The 25,299-nt window shown below is 37.3% G+C and overlaps 1 protein-coding gene across 1 annotated transcript in view; it reads right to left on the minus strand.

The window, feature by feature from the left end:
* Nucleotides 1-3,896: 3,896 nt before the first annotated feature.
* SAR1B (secretion associated Ras related GTPase 1B) overlaps nt 3,897-25,299 on the minus strand; it is a 28,618-nt gene continuing 7,215 nt past the window's right edge. Inside the window, exons 2-7 of the mRNA XM_059680746.1 lie at nt 22,130-22,205; nt 19,016-19,135; nt 14,397-14,462; nt 12,464-12,567; nt 11,302-11,433; nt 3,897-8,563 (exon numbers count right to left, since the gene is read on the minus strand). Coding sequence (XP_059536729.1) covers nt 8,447-8,563; nt 11,302-11,433; nt 12,464-12,567; nt 14,397-14,462; nt 19,016-19,135; nt 22,130-22,187 — 597 coding nt within the window. The 5' untranslated portion in view covers nt 22,188-22,205 and the 3' untranslated portion in view covers nt 3,897-8,446. The remainder of the gene's footprint in view (nt 8,564-11,301; nt 11,434-12,463; nt 12,568-14,396; nt 14,463-19,015; nt 19,136-22,129; nt 22,206-25,299) is intronic.

The raw sequence follows: 25,299 nt of genomic DNA on the forward strand, positions 1-25,299 counted from the left end.
CCGGGACCCTTCAGTCCGCAGGCCGACATTCTATCCACTGAGCCAAACCGGCCAGGGCTTTTCTTTTCTTTTTGACAGTATTACAGATGCCCCCATTCCTCCCTCCCGTTGCCCGCTCCATCCAGCCCCTGCCCCACCCCAGGCCTTCCCCACACTATTGTCTGTGTCCATGGGCAATGCATATATGCATAGACTAGTAAATTCTTTGGTTAATCTCTCCCCTCCTCACGCCCCTGCCCTTTGAGATCTGTCAGTCTGTTCTACAACTTGCTTTACTCCAGACTGCAATCAATGTGGTGTGACTTCCCAACTACAAGGTGGGTCTAAAGAGATTTCAGCCCTAGCCGGTTTGGGTCAGTGGATAGAGCATCGGCCTGTGGACTGAAGGGTCATGGGTTCAATTCTTGTCAAGGGCACATGCTCAGGTTTCGGGCTCAATCCCCAGAAGGAGGGCGTGCAGGAGAAGCCGATCAGATTCTCTCTCATCATTAATGTTTCTCTCTCCCTTCTTCTATGAAACAAACATATATTTATTAAAAATAATTTCAACCCAAACCCTAGCCCTTGCTAGAAGAGAATGGTACTTGATAATATTTGTAATCACTCTGGTTTCTGAGAGTTTGCTAATCCCGAATGAAATAGGATTACCATTCCACTGTTGAATTTCACTCCGTTTTAGCTCAAGAAAGCAGTAAACAAAAATTTCTGGTTTATGTAGACTTGTACTCCTGAAACCAATATAATTTTATTAACCAATGTCACCTAATAAATTCAATTTTTAAAAAAGTACTTTAAAAATTTCCATTTTGACCCCCACCCTACCCCTGTGTTTCTCTCCCTGTCCACCTAAATCTCACCTTCAATTATTTCTTCCCCTCCTTTACTTTTAATAGCCATGAAACATGCCACGTGCAAAGCTCTTTGACTGGAGGAATGTGTTACCCATTAACCCAAGCCCTTTCAATTCGATCAAAGAAGAAAACACTTCAGATCTTTTTGCAACATTATCAGCTTGTCTGCAGTGGCATACTGCCATCACCGAGGTCAGTGACTTTAATAAACATCTTAAAATTGTTCACCACAATGTCCCACCCAAATCAAATTTCCATTCCAAAGCAAGGCTTACTTTACTAAGTAATAGCCAGAAATTACTGAGACTTGGTGTCTAATTTTAGATAACTTAATAAACAAGAGGCTTTGTAGACATAGGCCCTGACCTTTGTCAATTAACTGAATCTCCAGCTGAACCCTGTGGAAGAGAGGTGGCAGAAACAGAGCCTTGTTTTAGGACATTTTAAAAATGATTTTTTGAGAAAGAGAGAGAGAACTTCTATTTGTGGTCCCACCCATTTAGGCATTCATTGGTTGGCATCCAGGGCTCAAACCTGAAACCTAGGCTTAACAGGAAGATGCTCTAACCACTTAGCTACCCGGCCAGGGCTTTAATCATCGGGTTGCTAAGCTGTTGTTCTTACCTTTCAAAGAGGAGGGTGGTGGCCACTTTACATTGTTTCCTAGGAAGTTCCCCTATTCCCAACAAGGGCTTTGCAAACTCTACTGGGGGCTGTTACTTGCATTACTTGTACCTTACAAGTATCAGATAGTCTAGTTCAGTGGTTGGCAAACTCATTAGTCAACAGAGCCAAATATCAACGGTACGATTGAAATTTCTTTTGAGAGCCAAATTTTTTAAACTTAAACTATATAGGTAGGTACATTTTTATTAACTTAATTAGGGTACTCCTAAGGCTTAGGAAGAGCCACACTCAAGGGGCCAAAGAGCCGCATGTGGCTCGCGAGCCGCAGTTTGACGACCACGTGTCTAGTTGATAATGTTGTAGCTAAATTCAAGAAAATGAGCTAAATAAACTGGACTTTATTTTCTTAGCATTTGTCCCTTCAATGCAATTACTATCTACTTAGTTTCAATTCACAAATAACTTGAATCCATAGGTAAATCTCTATTTGATGGGCCCAATTTTAATAGAACCAATAGAATGATTGCTTATATTAAAAGAGCTAGCACAGCCCTGGCCGTGTAGCCAAGTTGGTTAGAGCATTGTCCCAATAAACCAAGGTTGTGGGTTCGCTCCTCAATCAGGGCACATACAAGAACCAATGAATTCATAAATAAGTAGAACAACAAATCAATGTTTCTCTCAAATTAATAAAAATAAAAGAGCTAGCACAATGCTTGTTGCCATTCTGCACATGGTTAGTGGGAAGGCTAAAGTGATGGCTGTAGAAAGGTTTTATATTTGCATTTAAGTCTCAAAAGTAGCTTTTTAATCATTACCAAAATGATTTTTTCTTCACTGATTGGCCAATGATTAGTGTTATTAGTACTCAGTATTGTTATAACTCGATTTTTCCTAAATGAAAAATACATACTGGCATCAGAAAATCTAAAAAGCTTGTTACAGATTCAGATTACTGCCCTCCATCCCCCTTCCCTATCTGAATCACAATATTTGGTGGAATTTTTTTTGCACGTGTGTGTGTGTGTGTGTGTGTGATGAAAGCTCCCCAGGAGGTTCTGATGCATAAAGCATAGAACCTTGGTATAGATAAAACCAACTGGTTGCCTCATTTTTCACATTTCAACAGTCAATTTTGTGTAAGTCCTACTTTAGTTTGCCCACAGTTGTTTCCAGTCTCGTAAGGCAAATTAAGTCTTGGTACTTAGCAAAGTTTCTTTGAATCCTTGTACAAAGGGAAAGTTCTATTACTGTCATAATATCACAGTCTAACGAGTAAAATGAAAATTACAACTGAATGATAAAAATGGAACTTGATACTAGGGTTTTTCAATGACAAGATTAACATTTTATTTTTCTATTCCTGACAATCAAATTCATAGGAGGTGAAGAGATAATAGAACATAAAAATAACATACAAACACAATTCAAGAACATTTAACCATCTATTGTAGTGTTCTTTTTAAAATACATAAAGGTAAACAGAAATATCTTTATATAAATTATGCTTAACAATCTGTATACACTGTAAAACAACTGTTAAAGTTCACACTAAGATACTAGTGCAAGCAGTGTACAAAAGTGCAAACAAGGTTAGTGATGAAAACTTATCACCACCTTACCACTTCAACATACTCTGCATTCGGCCAAATACTGAAGGCCTCACCATGGAAAACGCTTTCATCACTTATAAAACCACCGACTACATTCACCCTAGTGCTCTCGCCTCAGTATGGCAGCTGATTGCACTCAGGTTGGGAGCAGCACCAGGGAATACAGAAACCTGTGTAGAGTAGGCCATTCTGATGTGAATCCTTACACTTGACAATGAAAAAAATTCCAAAGACAACTTGTATGTCAAAACTGTAGAACTGTCACCTTTTTACACTCCCCCCATTTTTGATATGTATTTTTGCCCTCCAAATTTTTTAAACTAAAATTAAACCTAATCCTCCTCCCCTATTTAAAATGCATGCTGAAGAATTCATCCACTCCAATGCAGCTTTTCCAAAAATTAATTCTGCGTAAAATCACACAAAACCCTTTCCCATTTCTGCCCTAAAATCTATTTTGGGTGGGGACACTTATAAAACAAAGTTGACTTTGGATAAGTTTGTTTACTTGACTTTGGATTCTACTTAAAAGTGTGTTCGAAGACCTGAATAATCAACCAGTGGTATTACATATATTAGCCACTCAATGTTCTAAATTCTGGGAACAAAAATTAGTTGGTTCCAAATTGCATCTTCAATGGACTGTGGATTTCCCTTCATCCTCGGGAGTCTTTGTATCCAGGTGTGGAGTAGAGGTATGTGAGGGGGGATGGTTCAGGAGTAGTAACTTGGTTTTAACAAAATCCCAATCACTTTACACAGAGGCACAGTCCTCTATTACAAGAGCTTGCTCGTTTTCATTTGATTTTATTTTTTTATTACAAAGCACTGATCTACTTTTCAACAGGACAATGATGGAAATAGCCAGAAGCATCAATGTGTAGCTTTGAGAACTTAGTCCTTCACTGAAAATAAATTGTTTTCTGAATCCTCATGTTTATAGCAAAATATTAAGGTTTATAGAAAGCCTTTAATTTCCTATTAATTTTAAATTAAGGAATTTGTACTTGCTAGTCTCTATTTTCATACTTTCTTGGAGATTTTTCTGAGGCTTCACTAACTTTTATATATGTTTAAAATAATCCAAACATTACCCTCTAAAGAAAATGAAAACAAGATACTTTGAAAGACTTTCCTTTAAATTAGCTATTCTCGGTGTACTGTGGTACATTTAGTTGGCAATAAGTCCTTGCAAACTTCAGACACATGACTAACAAGACTGAAATGCTACCCTGGGTGGGTAGCTCAGTTGCTTAGAGCATCATCCCAATACACCAAGGTTGTGGGTTCAATCCCAGGTCAGGGCACATACAAGAATCAACCTATGAATGCATAAATGAGTTGAACAACAAATTGATGTTTCTCTCTCTCCCTTCCTCTCTAAAATAATAAAGACTGAAATGCCACATTGAATCACATACCAAATACAGTTTTAGGAAATGTGAACCTTTCCCCGGAATCTTTCAAATCATGTCAACTAAGAAGTATACTGTTTTTGATGGTGGAACTTGTGAAAATGCTGGTTTGTTTGTTTGTTTGTTTTGAGATATTTTTTAGAAGGAGAGGAAATGAAAGGGGGAGAGAGATATATCAGCTGCCTCCTGCACACCCCCCATCGGGGATCGAACCTGAACCCGGGCATGTGCCCTGATTGGGATTTGATGCATGGTGTGATGCCCAACCGAGTCACACAGGCCAGGATAAAAATGCTGGGTTTTGAATGTGGTTGATCAAATCATTTTGCAGGAGGCAAGAATAACTGTGTATTATCACAGCTACTACCCTATTTAATGATTTATAAGTAGTTTCTGTACTGGAAAACACTATAGAGAAGGGTAAGCCAGTTGAAAACAGGAAAAGAAACAATGTTCTGCTTATATGTTGTAAACCACAGTGAATTTGTCTATGTACACAGGCACACAAAACTAAAATTTAGATCTATGCAGGCCACATCTGAATTCATACATCTTTGGCACTCAAAGATACTCAGTCAACTAAGCAATGGTAAAGAATATTTTTTCATATCCAGTAGTCTCCCCTCTTATCCTTAGTTTTACTTTCTGAGGCTTCAGTTACCTGTGGTCAACCATGGTCTAAAAGTATTATATAGAAAATTCCAGGAAAAAAAAAATCATAAATTTCAAATTTTGTGCCATTCTGAGTAAAGTAGTGTGATGAAATCTCATGTCATCCTGCTCTGTTCCACCCAAGACATGAATCATTCTTTGTCCAGTGTATCACTCTGCATACACTACCTGCCTGTTAGTCATTAGTCTCTTAGTAGCTGGCTTGACTATGTATCACAGTGCTTATGTTCAAGGAACCCTTATTTTACTTAATAATGAGCCCACAGCACAAGAGTAACGATGCTGGCATTTCAGATATGCCAAAGAGAAGCCATAAAGTGCTTCCTTAAAGTGAAAATGTATGTATATATAGGACAAAACATAGTATATATGGCTCAGGGCTACCTGGGATTTCAGGCATCCACTGGGGGTCTTGGAACTTCTCTCCTGTGGATAAGGGGGTACTACTGTACTTTAGGAAATGTATGCCCCAATTTAAAAAATGCTGTACTCTCCATTCAAAAAATTCACTGAGATAAAAATAACAGAAATAAAAATTCACTAATATAAAGATAAGCTGAAATCTATCAATTTAACCAGTCACCCAAAAGTATAACTAACAGTCATTGAAGTAGGTATGGGGTTAAAGAATCTCTTTAGAAATATAAAAGTGGGCTAACACTTTGTATTTTTAGAGTTTTGGAATTAAGATTTTAAAACACCTTTTGGACATCCTGATTTATATGGAACCGAATCTTAACTTGTATATAACAGTGTTAACAATTACATTTTCATGCCTTACAGTGAGAGGTGCAAAGTTAATCTATATTCTTAATAGGACCATTTACACTCAGCATACTCCCCAGGTGCACACACTCACGCAGGCACACACAGGGCATATGTTTTCCGCAAGTGCTTCTGCTTCTTGCCATCTCTTGAAGGGAGCAGGGACTCGGTGTGTGTGCTCCGAGGAGCTCTCAGAGCTGGAGTATGCCCAGTGGCTGGGGAACTTTGCAGCCCACGTCCCTGGCACTGGGAAGGCAGCCGGTTGCTGCGAAGTGCAGCTTCTTTCTAGAGGTTCAGGCCACATGAATCTTACGTCATTGGGAAAATATCCACAGTTTAGACGTGGTCCACAAAGTGACTTTGTTTCTTGGATCCCGTTGTCAGAACTAGACTAAGAATTCTGGAACGAGATATTGTGTACCAAAAACACATTTTTCCCCTTTAGAGAAACCAATAAGCTTTTTTCTTTATACCAACTTATGAGACAAATAATTAACTTCCCAAGTATCACACTAGATATTAGGGAATACTTGAACTGAAGAAAGATACCATCAACAAGAGGCAGTTACTTTTAATAAGGCTTAGTTCTGTTAGTCATGCCGTCAGAAGTGAGGACTTTAAACAGCTGGCAAAATAAACCAACAGGCAGAAATGTTATTTTCTACTTTTCCCATGGTACTACTGATGTTTCTAAGCAGGGAAGAAGCTTTTATTTTCATTTGGAAGGAAGCTGAAAGTGAAATAGAACAGCCAAATCACTAAAACCCAATGTTATGTTAAGAAATGGCCTTGTTGGTTTAGCTCACTGGTAGTTCCTTCCAGTCATACTCCTCATCCTTACCTGCCTCATGTGTTAACATTACCAATGAAAGGCTGTGGTGACTGATTTGGACAACAGCTAGAGAAAACACTAATTTTAATATTTAAATTATTCTCTTTTTTTAATGTAAATTATTCTTGATGGAGCCAGAGCAATCTATTTTCAATGGAATTAGTTAAATATACTATAAAAGCTCGGTTTATAACCAAGAGAGAAATCTTAAGCTTGAGAGTCTTTAAATATATATATTTGGCACTTATCTTTTTATCTTATTTTACTAATTAGGGGAACCTCAAATGGAAAAAAAATCACTCAATGTCTTAGGAAATTAAAATGTTTTTAAAAACTAACCAAAATTTTGTTAGTGAGTTTATCAGTGAGGTTTGCGGACACTATCGCATGGCAAGTATTGCATCTAAAAGTGAAAGCCTTTATTGCTGTAATGTAACAGCTGGCTGAGAGCAACTAAGGAAAAGAAAAAGTGCATACATTTTCTTTCCAAAAAATAAAATATGACAAAGAATGCAAAAGAGCTATGGGACAGGAGCAATATCTCCACAATTTTAATGACAACTGGAGCAGAACAGGCTTTCTTTTCCGGCAGATTCACGGGTCCCTGCAATGAACTGCACAAGACCCTATTTGTCACTTGCTCTGGGAAGTGCCATTACGTATCAAGAGCCTGGGGAGTACCTCTAAATGTGGGGAGGCTGGGGCCTGTCACTACGTTTGGTGACCAGGCAGAGATTACCAAACCAGGCATCAGTAAGATTGGAGCACTTGAGAATTAGGCAACTGGAATGGACCTATAGGGGCCTAGCAAACCAAAATCCAACCTGTGGTGTACCGGAAGATGTGCTTTTCTTTAGAAGGCCAGTCCCACGGGGACTAGGACACGGACCCTACCAGCACTGGGAATGGTAGTGTTCCTGATTAAAATGCACAGGATTCAGAGAGAAAGTGGTATAAAGTACAATCAAACACAACTTGTCTCCTGGTAAATGCGAAAGTCTCTAGGAACTGAAACATTTTTCTAAATATTCTGAAGCAATCTCCTTTTCCAACAACCACCTCATGTGTATAATATAAATATTCCATTTCAGAGCATACTAGCTAGATAAGACACATTAAAATGAAACATTTGTCCAACAAAGATGCCAAACATAAGGGTCTATTTTATTGCATGACGTTTGCATAAGAAAAAATATTATTGAAACCTGTAAGGCATCATGCAATCATCAATAAGCTAATTATTAACTGTATACTTAAGATAGGTGGAGATATAATCTAAAATTTAAAAACTAGTTCCAAAAGTACATAAAAAATTTAACATGATGAGCTTTTAATTATAGTTTATATTTGTAGTTTCATATTGTTAAAAAGTGCTTCAAATGTACTGCTGAAAAGTCGCTGTTTATAAATGGCGTTGGGGGTCATGTCAGATTACAAACAGTAAAAACTAATTATCTTCATGGAATTAGAAAGCTAACATTATGATATTCAAACTTACTTGAATCAGTTTTCAATTGTCACTCAAATTAAGTCAATATAGTATTAATAATCTAAAAAATATCTGTTTTCTAACCAACAAAAGTCTATTGAATTCAAGTTATGCATGTTCAACAATCAAATCTCTGAGTAGGCCTGAATGGCAAGACCTGGACCTGAGGCAGGTTGGTGGTGTTAGTCAATGTACTGAGCCATCCAGCGGAAGCCTTCTCCATAACCTTGCCTTTTGAGCACACTGCACATAAAAACTTCTAGTGGCCGGGCATTCAGTTCTTTCAGAGATACATTGCCCTAGAAGAGAAGACAAACATTATGCTGGATGGAACTTTTGTGGAATAAAAGCCCCACTCCCCAGCGGAATTATAGCTGATGTATGGCAGAACAAAAGGTGGCTGGATAAAGCCACTTTAGGGCCAAGTGGGAAAAGGTGGCTTGTGAGGCCTACAAGCATGAAAATCATCTTTGACTGAGAAAAATTTCAAGTTACCTCAACTGACTTTACAAACATTAAGGTGAATATTCTTTATGTAGGTTTATGACTAAACAAGGCATTTCCTAAAATTAATATGTAATTGAGTTATTAAAAAGATACAGAAACAAACCAAAGTCTACCTTGTGTAACATAAGAGTTTCCTTCCACAGCCTACAGTATTTCTAAAGTCAGATTATATGTAAACCAAGGAAATTTTGTTTGTAAACTCTGGAAATTTTTTTTTTTTCATTTGAAGATCTAATTGACTTTATTAAGTAGTCCATGAATCTAGCAGCATCCAATCTAGCAACTAGAAGAGTGCCCCCAACTCTGGGATTTTTTAATACTAAGGCCCTTCTCCTGAACAAATCCTAGTGGAAATGAATGCAAAAATAATGCATCTTAAAGTTTATTAAGTATGTGTTCAGAAAACCCAAAACACTCCTATGCCCAAGTTTACATTTTATTTTTATCTCTGGTGAACTCAGGGCCTACACACTAAACTGGGGGCCTAAATACACTTCTGGTATGCTTAAACATTCAAGTATATTATTTGGTGGTTAATTTTGAAAATTTATTTAGCTCAGCTGGTGTGGCTCAGGGGTTGAGCATCAACCTCTAAAACAGGAGGTCATGGTTTGATTCCTGGTCAGGGCACATGCCTGGGTTGCAGGCTCAATCCCTAGTGTGAGGCATAAAGGAGGCAGCCAATCAATGATACTTTCTCATCACTGATGATTCTATCTCTCTCTCCCTCTCCCTTCCTCTCTGAAATCGATAAAAATCTATTTAAATTTTTAAAAAAACTTTAAAAGCTTTGATTTAGTCTCCCATAAGCATGAGCTTTGACATTTTTGTTATCACCAAGAAAAGGTCACATTCAGTGGCATAAAGAAAACAGTGAGGGCATTTAAAAAAAAAAATCCCAAAATGACAGGTATTTTTTTTTTTTTTTAATTTTTTTAAATATATTTTATTGAGTTTTTACAGAGAGGAAAGGAGAGAGATAGAGAGTTAGAAACATCGATGAGAGAGAAACATCGACCAGCTGCCTCCTGCACACCCCCCACTGGGGATGTGCCTGCAACCAAGGTACATGCCCTTGACCGGAATCGAACCTGGGACCTTTCAGTCCGCAGGCCGACGCTCTATCCACTGAGCCAAACCGGTTTCGGCGACAGGTATTTTTATTTAAGTATAGGTGGTATACAATATTATATTAGTTATATTAGTTTCTTGTACAATATAGTGATTCAACATTTTTATACCCTACAATGTGATCACCCCACTAATTCTATTTTTTTTTTTTTTAAATATAATGATTTCAGAGAGGAAGGGGGAGGGAGAGAGAAATAGAAACATCAATGATGAGAGAGAATCATTGATTGGCTGCCTCCTGCAAACCCCCTACTGGGGATCGAGCCTGCAACCCTGGCATGTGCCCTTGACCAGAATCGAACCTGGGACCCTTCAGTCTGCAGGCCATTCCTCTGTCCACTGAGCCAAACCAGCAAGGGCACACCACTAATTCTAGTAATCATCTGTCACCATGCAAACTTATCACAATATTATTGACTATATTCCCCTTCAGCTTTTTCATCCATCCCTTCACCCTCCACCCCTCTGGCAACCATCCCTTTGGTGTTGTTTCTATAAGTCTGTTTTTGCATTATTCTGTTTGTTTTAAATTCTACATATAAGTGAAACCATACAGTATTTGTCTTTCTCGGTCTGACTTATTTCATTTAGCATAATGTCCTCTAGGATCATCCATGTTGTCGCAAATGGCAAAATTTCTTTTTTAGTGTCTCACACACACACACACACACACCTCCTTTATCTACTCACCTATGGACAAACACCTACGTTGCTTCTATATCTTGGCTATTGTAAACAATGCTTCACTGAAAATAGGGGTGCATATATCTTTTCAAATTAATATTTTCAATTTCTTCAGATAAATACCCAGGGGTGGAATGGCTGGGTCATATTGTAGTTCTATTTTTAATATTTTGAGGAAACTCTATACTGTTTTCAACAGTGACTACACCAATTTAAAACCCAACCAACAGTGCCAAGGGTTCCCTTTTCTCCACATCCTTGCCAACACATTTGATAACTTTTTTATAACAGCCATTCTGACTAGTGTTCAATGTGTTTTTTTATAATTTTTTTTGTTGAAAGTATTTCATATGTCCCCCTTCTTCCCCCATTGATCCCCCCAAGCCCGCTTCAATGTGGTTTTGATTTGTATTTCCCTGATGATTAGTGATGCTGAGTAAATGCTAGTTTTTGAGGGGAAAAAAAATGAAGGGCTTGAGTAGTTGGATGATAGTAATGTAAAAAGACATTTTGTTGTACACATGAAAGTAGTATAATGTTATATGTCAATTATACCTTAATTTTTTTTTTAAAAAAAGGATCCAGATTGTACCAATTAGGCTGGTAACATGATTACTGTTAGGGGTAGTGTTGAAATAAACTATTTCAGAACATAAAAATATACTGTTGAATGAAGTATTCATACTTGTCAAACTTTTTTTTTTTTTTTTTTTACCTTTCCTGTTGTCTGACCATATAAACCAAACATCTCTCGTAATCTCTCTTCACTGATGGCTTCAGGTCTGTCGATCTTATTCCCAAAAATCAGTATAGGCACATTAGCAATGGTTTCATCTGTCATTAGTGACTGAAAAAAACATGAAAGCAAAATGAAACACAGATGTTGATATAAAACCATCCGAAGGGCTTATTTTGACAAGATACCAAATGGGTATCAAGGACTTGTTCTCTGTCATAACATGTCAGTTTTGCTAACTTTCTTTGGCAAACTTTTCCTCAATTTTAAGTGAGCTCAAATTGAATCCTGTCTTCCTAAGGCTCCTTCTGTGATGCTCACACTGCTCACTCTGTGAATCAGTGAGGTACAGCAACCAGAGCCAACACCTTGGAAATGGGCAGACTGATTTCATTTCCAGTTCTGCTGCTTCCAAGCTGTGAGATCTTGGACAAATAGGTCTCGCTGAAGTTCATAGAAAATGGAGTAGTAGCACCTACGTTATGGAGTGGATTTGAGAATTTAATGAGGTGATATGTATAGTGTGGCATAAGGTAGGAACTCAGTAATTCCCTAACCCTGTTGCAGGACCACAGAACCTAACTGGACTTTTTCACATGAACAAGTATTTCCTTGCCTGTTCTGGGCAGAGGCGAAGGCATCCAACCTTCAAATCATGGACCTGCTCTCTCTGGGGCCCCAGATCTAGCACTGGCCTTGCTTGCTACTCCTGAGCCCCTTTAAGAAGCATCTGATCTAGGGGAGGTGAGGGGAAGTAGCTACCCATGGCCCTGCTCATTCCTGGGAGTGGTGACAAAGATGGTATGTTATACCATTTCCAGGTTCTGGCCAACTCCATCAGAAACTGGCAGCCGAGGATGATGGGGGATTCAAGACCAAGCCACTCCAGGAATGTAGCAAACATGAGATATACTACAAGGACACACTGCCCAGAGTGAGCTCAAGTCTTCAGGAAGGAAGTCTGCGTTAGTACTTCCTCAATAGCTACTCCCTCTGCATTCTAAATAATCGCTGAGCTCCACAAATTGCCTGGAGTTACATCAGAGACTACAGAAAAGCTGCATTCTCATACCTAGATCTCCAACCTATTTCCTCAGGCTTACTAGTAATTCAACTGTTTAGTTTTAATTATTTAACTTACATCAAGTTCTTCTTTTGATTCTAACAGCCTTTCATGGTCTGCACAATCCACCAGAAATACAATGCCATTGATAGCAGGAAGGTAGTTTTTCCACACTCTTCGAGCTAACAAAAACAATCAGAAATTAGATTTTATTTGCTGGTCAAACCTAGAAGATTGTTTGATGAGAGTCCAATAAGATATCAAGTGTAATTATCCCTTAGCTGCTGCTACTCCATATATACTCAAGTTAATCTTTTACCTAGTGTTGCCAAATCTTTCCAGAAGAAATTTCAGGCTTTCCTTGATTGTGGGCAAGTCAATACTTTGCCCCAATTTTCCCATGTTTTATAAGTAGTATTCATATCTGCTACCAATGATATATAATGCTTGTTAAGTTCATTGGAGAACTGCTATTATTTTCATATGCAGTATTCATTTTTTTACATTTCTAGTTTATCAGTCTTTTTGTTTTATTTTTTTGCTGGGGATAAATTTGGAATCAGTGGCAGAAGAAATTAGTACTAGGTACAGACTTAAGTTAAAATAATAAAAGCATACTTACTGTTCTACTCATAACAGAAATAAACTAAAGTCTATAAAAACATATGATAATTTTTTTCCATGACATTCTTTTCTAAATAAAAGAGTTTTTGGAATGCCCCAGAGAAAAATACCTTTTCTCTGACTTCAGTTTTATGACATATCTTAAAAACAATATAGAAATGAAGTCTCAGATGAGCTCCATTAGTTTTAACTCCCTCTAATCATTATATTCCAGAAATTACTTTATGTGTATTTCAAACAAGTATGTCTCAAATGTGATTTCTTTCTTTTTTAATCCTCACCCGAGGATATTTTTCCATTGATTATTTTTAGAGAGAGTGGAAGAGAGAGGGAAAGACAGAGAGAAATATCGATGTCAGAGAAACACATAGATTGGTTACCTCCTGCACGCACCCTGGCCAGGGCTGGGGCCAGGGAGGAGCCTGCAACCAAGGTATATGCCCTTGATGGGAATCGAATCTGGGAGCCTTTGGTCTGCAGGCCGATGCTCTATCCACTGAGTCAAACCAGCTAGGGCTCAAATGTGCTTTCACTAGTCACAGCCACTTAAAATCTTTTCAACTATCTGTCATATGAGCTTTTTAGAATGCTCACCAACTTTGTTCTATTCTTTATTTACAAATTACTATGTGCTGGGTACTGCCAAGTCCTTCTGGGAATATAAAAAATGGACAGGATAAAAAAAAAAAAAGTGAACAGATTTAAGTCCCAGAAAGTTTAGGAGAAGAGATAAGGCAGTCTTTTCAAACTTGCAGACATGTACACAAATGCCCTACGTGCTGTGGAAGTACAGTTGAGAGTACTTCCAGCTGCAAGCAGCTCCTTGGGGAGGTAGCAGCACTCACCCAGGCCCTGAATGTGCGTCACTCATGTGCAGATGGAATGGCATGAGCAGAAGCACAGAGCGGGAGAAAACCAAGAGGGTGTGGTTTGGTTAGAATGAAGAGAATGGGAAGGGGAACATTGGGAAATAAAGACTTGAAAAGTAAACTGGAACCAGATCATAGAAATCCCAAATGCCAGATCAACAAGTTTGGCCTTTAATTTATAGGTAATGTGTTAGCCACTGAAGGCTTTTCATACAAAGCAGTAACATATTCATAACATGATTATGACAATAAGTGAGAGATGGATTAGGGCAGAGAGAAAATGGAGGCTCAATTTTACTCATTTGCTTTACCACCAAAAGCAATTCAAACTTCAATTGATCAGGAGTATCATAAAAATCACCCTTTGCTTTTAAAGCATTTATCTAGGGGTAATAATTCCTAAATTTTAAGTCTACTCTGGCTTTCCTTGCGTAGAATGAGATTTCATGCACTGGAACATAATGGTCATGTTTTTATTAAGTTAAAATAAAGCTTCCACAGGAATAATAGAATCGTACCTTGAACATGTCCTCCCAGATCAAACGTTGTAAAGGTCATGCCAGCAATGGTTAGTTCTTCTGAAGCTAAACAATAATAAAAAGTATTTTTACAACATGAAAATCAGAAATCCATTCATGGTATATATTGCTAATTTTGATTTGCTTTAACTGAAAAAAAGTCAAACATTTAGGAACTGATAAAATAATTCTTTATTGTAATTAGATATATTCCAATGCATATTGATGGTATAACATAAGTAATGGTAGTATTCAATTCTACCCACCACAAATCCATCACTTATTTATTTTTCCTTCTCTATTTCTCCTACTAAAATGTTAACCTATCCAAGCAATTATTTTTTGTGAATTCTCCCAATCTAATAATTTCCTGCAAGTCAGCTTAAATGATACAGGTGAAATAAACAATTTTCTCTATGGCTGTCAAATTTTATATGAGACAGTCTTTAATGACAAACACAAATATAATAAAAAAAATTTGGCCATTATTTCTTCAAATATGTTTTCTGCTCCCTACCTTCCCCTTCTGGGACTTCAATTATAGGTCTCCTAAACAGCTTAATATTGTCCCAGAAGTCACTGAGGCTCTGTTCCTTGTTTTTCAGTCATTTTTTCCTCTGTGCTTTTTTTTTTTTTTTTTTTTTTGTGCTTCATTTTTTAGTTTATACTGCATTGACTTAGGTTCACTGGTCTTTCTTTCTGCACTACTGGCACTGTCTAATTTGCTATTAAGCCTATCCAGTGAAAATTTCATTTCAGATACTCTATTTTTATTTCTAGAAGTTCCATTTGGTTCTTTTAAAATATATATATATTTTTTATTATTGATTTCAGAGAGGAAGAGAAAGGGAGATAGAAACATCGATGAGAGAGAATCATTGATCAGCTGCCTCCTGCACACCCCCTACTGGGGATCGAGCCCGCAACCTGGGCATGTGCCTTTGACTGGAATCGAACCCTGGACCCTTAGTCCGCAGGCTGACACTCTATCCACTGAGCCAAACCAGCCATGACCATTTGATTCTTTGATATCTTCCATTTCTCGCATTATGTTCATGTTTTCCTTAAATCCTTGAGCATATTCATAACAGCTGTTTTAACTTTCTTATCTGCTAATTCTATCATCTTTGTCAACTCTGGGCCTGTTTCTACTGATTGATTTTTCTCCTGGTTATGGATTATATTTTCCTGCTTCTTTGCATGTCTAGTAATTTTTTATTTTTATCCTCACCCAAGGATGCCTTCATTGATTTTTTAGAAAGAGGTTAAGGGGGAGAGAGAAATATTGACATGAAACATCGATGGACTGCAATACCCCCACACGCACCCAGACGGGCATTAAACACGAAACCCAGGTATATGCCCTGATGGGGAATCCAACCCATAACCCTTTGGTGTAAGGGACAATGCTCCAACCAACTGAGCCACACCAGCCAGGGCTCTAGTAATCTTTTTATTAGATGGTGGATTTTGTTGTATTCTTTTGAAGAGACTGGACTTTGCTCTGGCAGGCAGTTGATTGCAGATCACTTTTTATGCTTTGTTTGGGAAGATTTAAAGTAGCCTTTATTTTGAGACCACTTTAATCCATTATTAAGGTAGGACCCTTTTGGAGTTTCTATCAAATGCCCTGTGTATTCAACCAAATCTCCCCATTCTGGCTGATGGGAACATGAATGATTCCCGGTGCCATGTAAGCACTTGGAACTATTTGGCTAACAGATCTGCTACAGTCCCTCCTCCAGAAACTGTTCTCTGACTGGCTTGGTGGAGTTTTACGCTATGCGCGCACAGACTGGTATTCAGCCACAAAAATGCCTGGAGTTGTTTCTCTGCGGAGCTCACTCCTCTCTGGTACTCTTGCCCAGCAAATTCTAGTCACCTGTGCCTCTCCGAATTCTGGTCTCTGTCTCCCAACCCACCGAGACTACTGGGTTATGTCTGGGTTTCATCTCCCTGCCCCATGGTCTGAAAATTATCTCTTGTGAAAAAGCTTAAATAAAGAAGGGTTTCTTTTCCTTCTCTCAGGGATCATAGTCATGTGCTAGCTATTGCCCTATATCTGAAAAAGAGTTGTAGTATATATTTTTGTCCCGTTTTCTAGTTGTTTACAATGGGAATGTAATTCCAGACTCTGTTACTCCTCATGGCCAAAAGCAGAAGTCCCCTACAATTATAATGAAAGGTTCAGCGTGATTGTTTACTATTCAGTATAACTGCTAAGGCTCCAGAGTAGTTTATCTTGTTAAAAATTCTGTACGTCCAGTGCCAATCGAATAAATAATTACTGCAATTTGTGCTCAAAGTGTGTTCCTTTCCATAAGGAAAAGATAATGGTTGGATGCAGTTGGAAAACTACCTCTATGGTTATATTCCCTGCTTTACTAAAGAAGTCCCAGTTTGATTAATTTAAGACACAGAACACTGTTGATATCCCAGGAAATTTCCTCTAGCCCCCTCCCAGTCAGTCCCCACCTTCACCTCCACAGAAAAAAACTGATCTGAATTCTGTCACCACAGGTCAGTTTTGCCTGTTCTAGAATTTCACATAAATAGTGTCATATGGTATGTAATTTTTTATGACCAGCTTCTCCCATGCAGTATAATATGCATCTGTATGTATCAGTTTATTCCCTTTCTTGTTCAGTAGAAGTCCATTGTTTACCCATTATATTTTTAAAATATTTTTTTATTGATTTCAGAGAGAAGGGAGAAGGAGAGAAAGACAGAAACACTAATTATGAGAATCACTGATTGTCTGCCTCCTGCATATCCCACACTGGAGATCGAGCCCACAACCTGGGCATGTGCCCTGACCAGGAATCCAAACATGACCTCCTCGTTCATAAGTCGACACTCAACCACTGAGCCATGCCAGCTGGGCCCATTCTTTTTTTGATGAATATCTGAGCTGTTTCCAATTTTTGGTTATTACAAATAAAGCTAGTATAAGCATTCTTGTACAATGATTTTGGTGAACATATGTTCTTATTTCTCTTAAATAAATACCTAATAGTGGAACTGCCAGATCATAGGGTAGAATATATATGTTACTTTTTTCACATCTGCTTTTGATTAACTGAAAAATATAAATTGACTTGGTGACTTGAGCTGCAGAAAGGTTGAGATAGCAATTGTTTGTGCCACTACTTATACTCCTACTACTTAGAATGTCTGGCATAAAGTAGGTGCTCAATAAATATTTGTTGAATAGGTAAAAGAGAGCAACATCAAAAAATTAAAACATGACTCATACACAATATAAGACCACTTTGTAGTCTCTTCTAATTCTGTTGTTTTTGCAGACAATTTTATAAACTCAATTGCACAGTATTGTTCTTGTATCAGAATCTTATTTGCCAAGTCCCACTCTCTTCTCATAATATAAAAGATTTGTCCATTTTATAAAATCTTCCTTTTTCAACACCACTAATAGTTTTATAGATAAAATCTTTACTTTGTTCTGTTCTCCTTCCAGGTACTTTATTTACTGAACTAAATAACTATCATATTACCTACTTTTTGGTGCAGTTCTCAATTTTATACTCATTATTTAAGGCCACACTCATTATTTCATAATCTGTGGATTAACTTGTCTTTAAATTCTGTGTCTACTTAACTCAGTCTTTTCAACAGTAAAAGTGAGATTCCAATTACTTATATGTTAGGCTTCTTTGTAATTACTGTTACTTTAACTTTAGTTTCTCAAAAGGTGCCTATTACATAACCATATATATATATATATATATGATGGTATGTATTAAATCATTATTAATGTCTTTCAGGAATTCTTTCTTAAAGAAAGCACGGTAAATTATTTTAAAACTTTCCATAAGTGTATCAGTACATGGCTTCTTTTTTGGAATAATTCTATGATCTTTTTTTTTTTTTTTTAAAATATATTTTATTGATTTTTCACAGAGAGGAAGGGAGAGAGATAGAGAGAGTTAGAAACATCGATGAGATCGATCAGCTGCCTCTTGCACATCCCCCACCGGGGATGTGCCCGCAACCCAGGTACATGCCCTTGACCGGAATCGAACCCGGGACCTCTCAGTCCGCAGGCTGACGCTCTATCCACTGAGCCAAACCGGTTTCGGCTAATTCTATGATCTTTATATTAGGTATTGTTGAAGTTGTTAGGACTAGAAAAATAACTGGTTAATAAATGGAGTCACCAGTAAAGTATAAGAGTGTAATCTGGAAAGAAAAGAAAACAACTACAATCTGTCCACTGAATAATGATTAAAATAGCACAGCTTTAAAATCTGAAAGAAATTTATGTATGTAAACAATGTTATGGTGACTTATATAGCCTAAGTAATATCTGGTTGGATAGACCTTAATCATGTCATAATCACTGAAACGGTAACTTTTTAATTGCTTTAGCTGGAGAAGAGTGTACTAACTGATAAGAAGATCTGAGTATTATTTCAAGACCTAAATATACTCCTGGTAGTTGGGTCACCTATTATTTACTATTTAAGAACAGGTCAAATCACCTGATTATAATTTATCCATACAAAAAATCACCAAAGAAAACCTTTCAGTTAGCGCCTATGAATCAGTATCACTAGATAAAGTAATAACAGTAACAATGTATGGGGGAATATACTTACTGGGATGTAACGTTGGGACATGTTGTCCAAGTCTGTCATCTTTTAGCATGTGTAGCAATGTTGTTTTTCCTGCATTATCCAATCCAAGAAATACCAATTTACCAGTTTTCTTATATAATCCTACAGAGAAAGCTTTGATTAATCAAAGTAATATCTGACACAGATTATCCAAATAAAATGACCTTCAACAAAATATATTAACAGTTTAGTTATTTAGATACTTTTCTTAATTACTCTGATTTTTTAATAAAGAAACACCTATTAACCTTTTGAACTTTTAGACTTTATAAACTGGCCTGAATAAGCTTGGGACTCTAACTTATTTTTAGTTTTGAAGAGCTATTTTAAATATATTATAATTTGGGAAATCAAATCATTACTAAACTAAACTTCACCCCTATCAAAGAATGTGTGTGTTATCTAAACTTATCTGTAATGCCAAAATCCGTCCCCTTGACAATTTGGGGGTAAATATATGTGTCTTCTCACTCACAAAATTATTGAAATCATGTATTTATGAAGATAGACCAAAAGAAAATTTAATGGATGAAAATAAATTAAGTATTTTTGACAATAAAAATTACAGCAAGGCCCTGGCCAATTGCTCAGATTAGAGCAGTCAGCCTGAACACTGAAGAGTTGCAGGTTCGATTCCTGATCAAGGGCACGTATCTGGGTTGCAGATTCCATCCTGGGTCCTGCTCAGGCACATGTGGGAGGCAACCAATTGATGTCTTTCTCACATCCATGTTTCCTCTCTCTCTCTTCCTCTGCCTCCCACTCTCTCTAAAAATCAATGGAAAAAATATCCTTAGGTGAGGTTTAACAAACAAACAAAAATTTACAGTAAGTTTTTCAGTAAAAGTTTTTCTCACTGTCGAATTTCCCTGAGAATAAAATTAAGCTTTACAGGATTGCATAAAACTAAGCAATAAAAACGAAATAAAACACCTAATTTTAGATGTATAACCAAGCATTGATAAAATCATAAATAAACAGAAAAAAGACAGCATTGACCAAATTATAGACTGGCATTTACTGCAAAATTCCATATTGAGCCTTATTATTTTTCTTTAAAGATTTTTTTTTTAACAGCTGCTTTAGATTTACAACAAAACTGACAGAAAGGCAGAGATTTCCCATGTGTCCCGTTTCCACACACATATAATCTCCCCCATTATCGACATCACCCACCAAAAAGATATCCTCTTTTTCTTTGTTAAAATATATATTTTTTTATTTTTATTCAGAGAGAGAAAGGGAGAAGGAGAGAGAAATAGAAACATCAATGATGAGAATCATTGATTGGCTGCCTCTTGCATGCCCCACGCTAGGGATGGAGCCCACAACCTGGGCATCTGCTCCAACCAGGAATTGAACCGTGACCTCCTGATTCATAGGTCAACTAACAATTCGGATCCTTAGGGGAAGATTATCTTCCATATTTACTTGAGCTGGGATAAGACATTTGATCTTTATGAATTCTGACAAGTAACTTCTTTAAACATTTTTATTTCTTAAAAGGTTTCTACAGCCTGACCAGTGTGATTCAGTTGGCTGAACATTGTCCCATGCACCAAGAGGTTACCAGTTCCATAACCAATGAGGGCACATGCCCAGGTTACTGGTTTGATCCCCAGTAGGGGGTGTGCAAGAGAGAGCCAATTGATGTTTCTCTCTCATAGATATTTCTATCTCTCTCTAAAAGCAATAAAAACATTTTTTGTTGTTAATCCTCACTGGAGGATATTTTCCCATTGATTGTTAGGGAGAGCGGGAGAAAGAGAGAAAGGGAAAGACAGAGAGAAACACATTGACTGGTTGCCTCCTGCACAAGTCCTGACCAGAGCCCAGGCCAGGGAGAAGCCTACAATCAAGGTATGAGCCCCTGACTGTAATTGAACCCAGGATCCTTTGGTCTACAGGCCAACGTTCTATCCACTGAACCAAACCGGCCAGGGTAAAAACATACTATTTTTTAAAAAATGTTTCTTTCTTTTTTTTTTTTTTTTCCTTTTCAAGTTGGGGTGAGTCCTGGTAAAAACGTTTCTACATAGATTGTTTCTAACCAATGCAATCAATCTTACCATCCTTAAATAGCAAAAGTATATAGGATAAGATTCCAAAATGGAACACCAAGAACATTTAAACTTTAATCTGTACAGTGGGTTGGACTAAATTTTTTTTAATAAACATCGATTTATTGCATTCATTGGTTGATTCTTGAACAGAGGTCGAACCTGCAACCTCGGTGTATTGGGATGACACTCTAACCAACTGAGCTACAGGCCAGGGCATTTTTTTATTAAATTTTTTAATGACTGATTTTAGAGAGAGAGGAAGGGGAATATATATATATATATATATATATAGAGAGAGAGAGAGAGAGAGAGAGAGAGAGAGAGAGAGAGAGAAAAGGAAACATCAATTCTTATTGTCCCATTTATGTATGCATTCATTGGTTGATTCTTGTATATGCCCTAACCAGGGATTGAACCAGCGCAACCTTGATGTATTGGCATGACACTCTAACCAACTGAACTACCCGGTCAGGTCTATTATTTATTAATTGCTGTATTATTTTCCATATGCACAATTATAAACCTACTTTTGCCCCATCCTGTAATATTCCTATTAACCACTTTAAGGAGTAGAAATTATTATTTTACAGATAAGGAAACTAAGGCTAAATTGGGTAAAGTAATTTGCCTAAGATTACATAATTTATAAGAGCTACAGTCAGTCATTAAACTTTTTTTTACAACTTCTTTTTTTAAATATTTTATTGATTTCAGAGAAGAAGGGAGAGCGAAAGAGAGATAGAAACATCAATGATGAGAGAATCATTGATCAGCCACTTCCTGCACGCCCCCCACTGGGGATCAAGCCCGCAACCCCAAGCATGTGCCCTTGGCCGGAATCGAACCTGGGACCCTTCAGCCCGCAGGCCGACCCTCTATTCACTGAGCCAAACCAGCTAGGGCTGTATTTTACAATTTCAAAGATCACATTCTTAACTACTGGGTATATATATAAAGAGGCTCTAGACAAATAAGCACTTTTATATAAGTAGGCTTAAATGGATAACAATAGAGAATAAAGAGCCAACATTACCTAAAAACTGTAGCACACTGCTGAAACCACTATAAATCCAGTCAAATATGAAGGACATATCCAAATCTTACAGGGTCTGGAAAAAAACATGTTTGAATTTAGTAGACAACATTAAATGCCAATATACATTAAACAACAACATTAACCAAATCTGAGTAAATAACCCTACAACAATCTTACCACAAAGAATTAAACACTCTTATCCAAGCTGGTCTAACCTGATCTATACTGATGCATAAAAATGCTATTAAAATACTAAGTAGAGACTATTTTTTGCCCATCAAAGGAACCAACACAATGAAGAAGAAAAAAGTTATCAACATAAAAATAGAAATATAACAGCCAGGACTAGAAAAAGTGTGGTAAAAGAGGCATTGTTAGTGGCAGTATAAATTTCTACAAATCTTTCCCAAAACCAATTTGGCAATAATAAATCTGTTGATACCACTTGACCTAAGAATTCTACTTTCAGAAATTGTCCTAGCTCTGGACAATGTGGCTCAGTTGGTTGAGCATCTTCCCATGCATGGAGAGGTTGCCAGCTGGATTACCAGTCAGGGCACATGCCCAGGGTACAAGCTTGATCCGCAGTAGGGGGTGTGCAGTGGACAACCCATCAATTTTTTTCCCTCTCTCTCTCAAACATAAAATCAATAAAAACATTTTTAAAAAAAGAAATAGTTCTAAATATGGAAAAAGTTTATATATAAAGACGTGCATCAAAGTGTTATATAAGAAAAATTTAGAAATAATCTATGTTCAAATTAAATTAATTATAGTACACATGACCTATGGAATAGTATTTACCAAAAATGATGGAGTGCGGGCTGGAAGAGCAGGAAGAAGAGAAAGAAGAGAAGAAAATTTATGATAAAATAAGTTTCAAAGTCAGATTATACCTAATGGAATAAAAAACCCTTTTCTATTTCTTTTGGTCTTTTGAAGTGGTACCAGATGGTAAATTTCTGTGTTTATCTTTTACTTACACTTTTCAAATTTTAATCATATTACTGAATGTTTAAAAAAAAAATCTTATCTTCTCAAGCTAGGCCTTCTCGATCATCAGTAAAACTTTCCTTACCCTCCTTACCTTACTAGCATGAGCAGAATTTTGTTCCTGCAATCAGTTGATTCCTGATTAAGACAGTGACTGGCAAATTATGAAGGTTCATGTGTCAGTATCACAAGAATGAGATCTACAACAGCAATATATTCAGGGTATCCCAAAAAACGTAGACACGCTTTAACAGCTGAGAGCTCGATTTTGTAAATGAAATGTATTTTAATAAATACTGCCTTTATAATTATTCAATGTGTGTATATGCATTTTTGGGGACACCCTATATACTAATATACAACAATCTAATATCTTAGTTCTTGTTTTACTCAAGTTGAAAATTACACCTCATTCTACTATTATCATTTTAGGTCATTTAGAAATTGAAACGTGTAGTCAGAGAAAATATATACAAGTGGCTTATCTTTTTTTTAGGTATTTCATATATGTTTTTCAAAGAGAATCATAGATTTATCGGGATGATCACTTCATAAGTTATATAAATGTGTGAAACTGAAAGGGGAGAGCAAAAAGTCAGATATTGTCAGATGGTATGATTGGGTTAGGGACCTGCAAGCAGAGTAAAAATCAATGGGTGCTAATCAGTGAGGCAGGAGCCAGAGTGATAAACAAATCTCAGACAAATTTAGGTATTTGGTCATGCTTGCTACCTATGTATATGGACATAAGAAAGAACACTGACTCAACCTTTCAACTTAATAAAAACAGCTACCATTTTTTTTTTTTTTATTGCTTAAAGTATTACAAAGGGTATTACATATGTATCCATTTTATCCCCCCGCCCTAGACAGTCCCCTAGCCTCCCCTATCACCCAGTGTCTTATGTCCATTGGTTATGCTTATATGCATGCATACAAGTCCTTTAGTTGATCTCTTACCCCCCTACCTCCTGCCCCCCAACCCTCCCCGGCCTTCCCGCTGCAGCTCGACAATCTGTTTGAGGCAGCTCTGCCTCTGTATCTATTATTGTTCAAAAGTTTATAATGGTCTCTATTGTCCACGAATGAGTGAGATCATGTGGTATTTTTCCTTTATTGACTGGCTTATTTCACTTAGCATAATGCTCTCCAGTTCCATCCATGACGTTGCAAATGGTAAGAGTTCCTTCCTTTTTACAGCAGCATAGTATTCCATCGTGTAGATGTACCACAGTTTTCTAATCCATTCATCTACTGATGGGCACTTAGGCTGTTTCCAGATCTTAGCTATGGTGAATTGTGCTGCTATGAACATAGGGGTGCATATATCCTTTCTGATTGGTGTTTCCGGTTTCTTGGGATATATTCCTAGAAGTGGGATCACAGGGTCAAATGGGAGTTCCATTTTCAGTTTTTTAAGGAAACTCCATACTGTCTTCCATAGTGGCTGCACCAGTCTGCATTCCCACCAGCAGTGCACAAGTGTTCCTTTTTCTCCACATCCTCTCCAGCACTTGTCGTTTGTTGATTTGTTGATGATAGCCAGTCTGACAGGTGTGAGATGGTACCTCATTGCTAAAACAGCTACCATTTATTGAGCATATGGTCTAGCAGTTAAGAGCAAGAGCTCTGGAGCCAGGACTTGACCACTTACTACCTACCTGTAAAATGGAGATAACAGTAGCTACCTGAGATGGTGGTTGTGAAAATTAAATAAATTACTACACACAAAGCAAACAAATTTCTACAATACATCTTGCATGGAGTAAGCATTCAGTATTAGCTGCTATTATTATTTCTCCTTCTATATGGCCCACGTACTAGGTCACCACTAACCACCCTAACAACCTTTCAAAGTAGATATATTACTGTTCCCATTTTACAGAAGAAGAAACTGATGCTAAAATAACTATAACTCAACTATTAGTGATTGGCACCTCTAAGTTTCAAACCTGGGTCTTTCTGACCTCCACTTCCAGGCCCTTTCTCTAAAGAAAAAAAACAACATATTTTTCTGACTTTTTGTTGTTGTTAATCCTCACCCGAGGATATTTTTCCATTGATTTTTAGAGTGGAAGGGAGGTGGAGAGACACATTGATAGGTTGCCTCCTCCTGTGCCCTGACCAGGGCCTACAATCAGCCTGCAACCGAGGTACGTGCCCTTGACCTGAAC

This window comes from Myotis daubentonii, unplaced genomic scaffold (genome assembly GCF_963259705.1).
Source record: "Myotis daubentonii unplaced genomic scaffold, mMyoDau2.1 SCAFFOLD_94, whole genome shotgun sequence".
Classification (NCBI taxonomy): Eukaryota; Metazoa; Chordata; class Mammalia; order Chiroptera; family Vespertilionidae; genus Myotis; species Myotis daubentonii.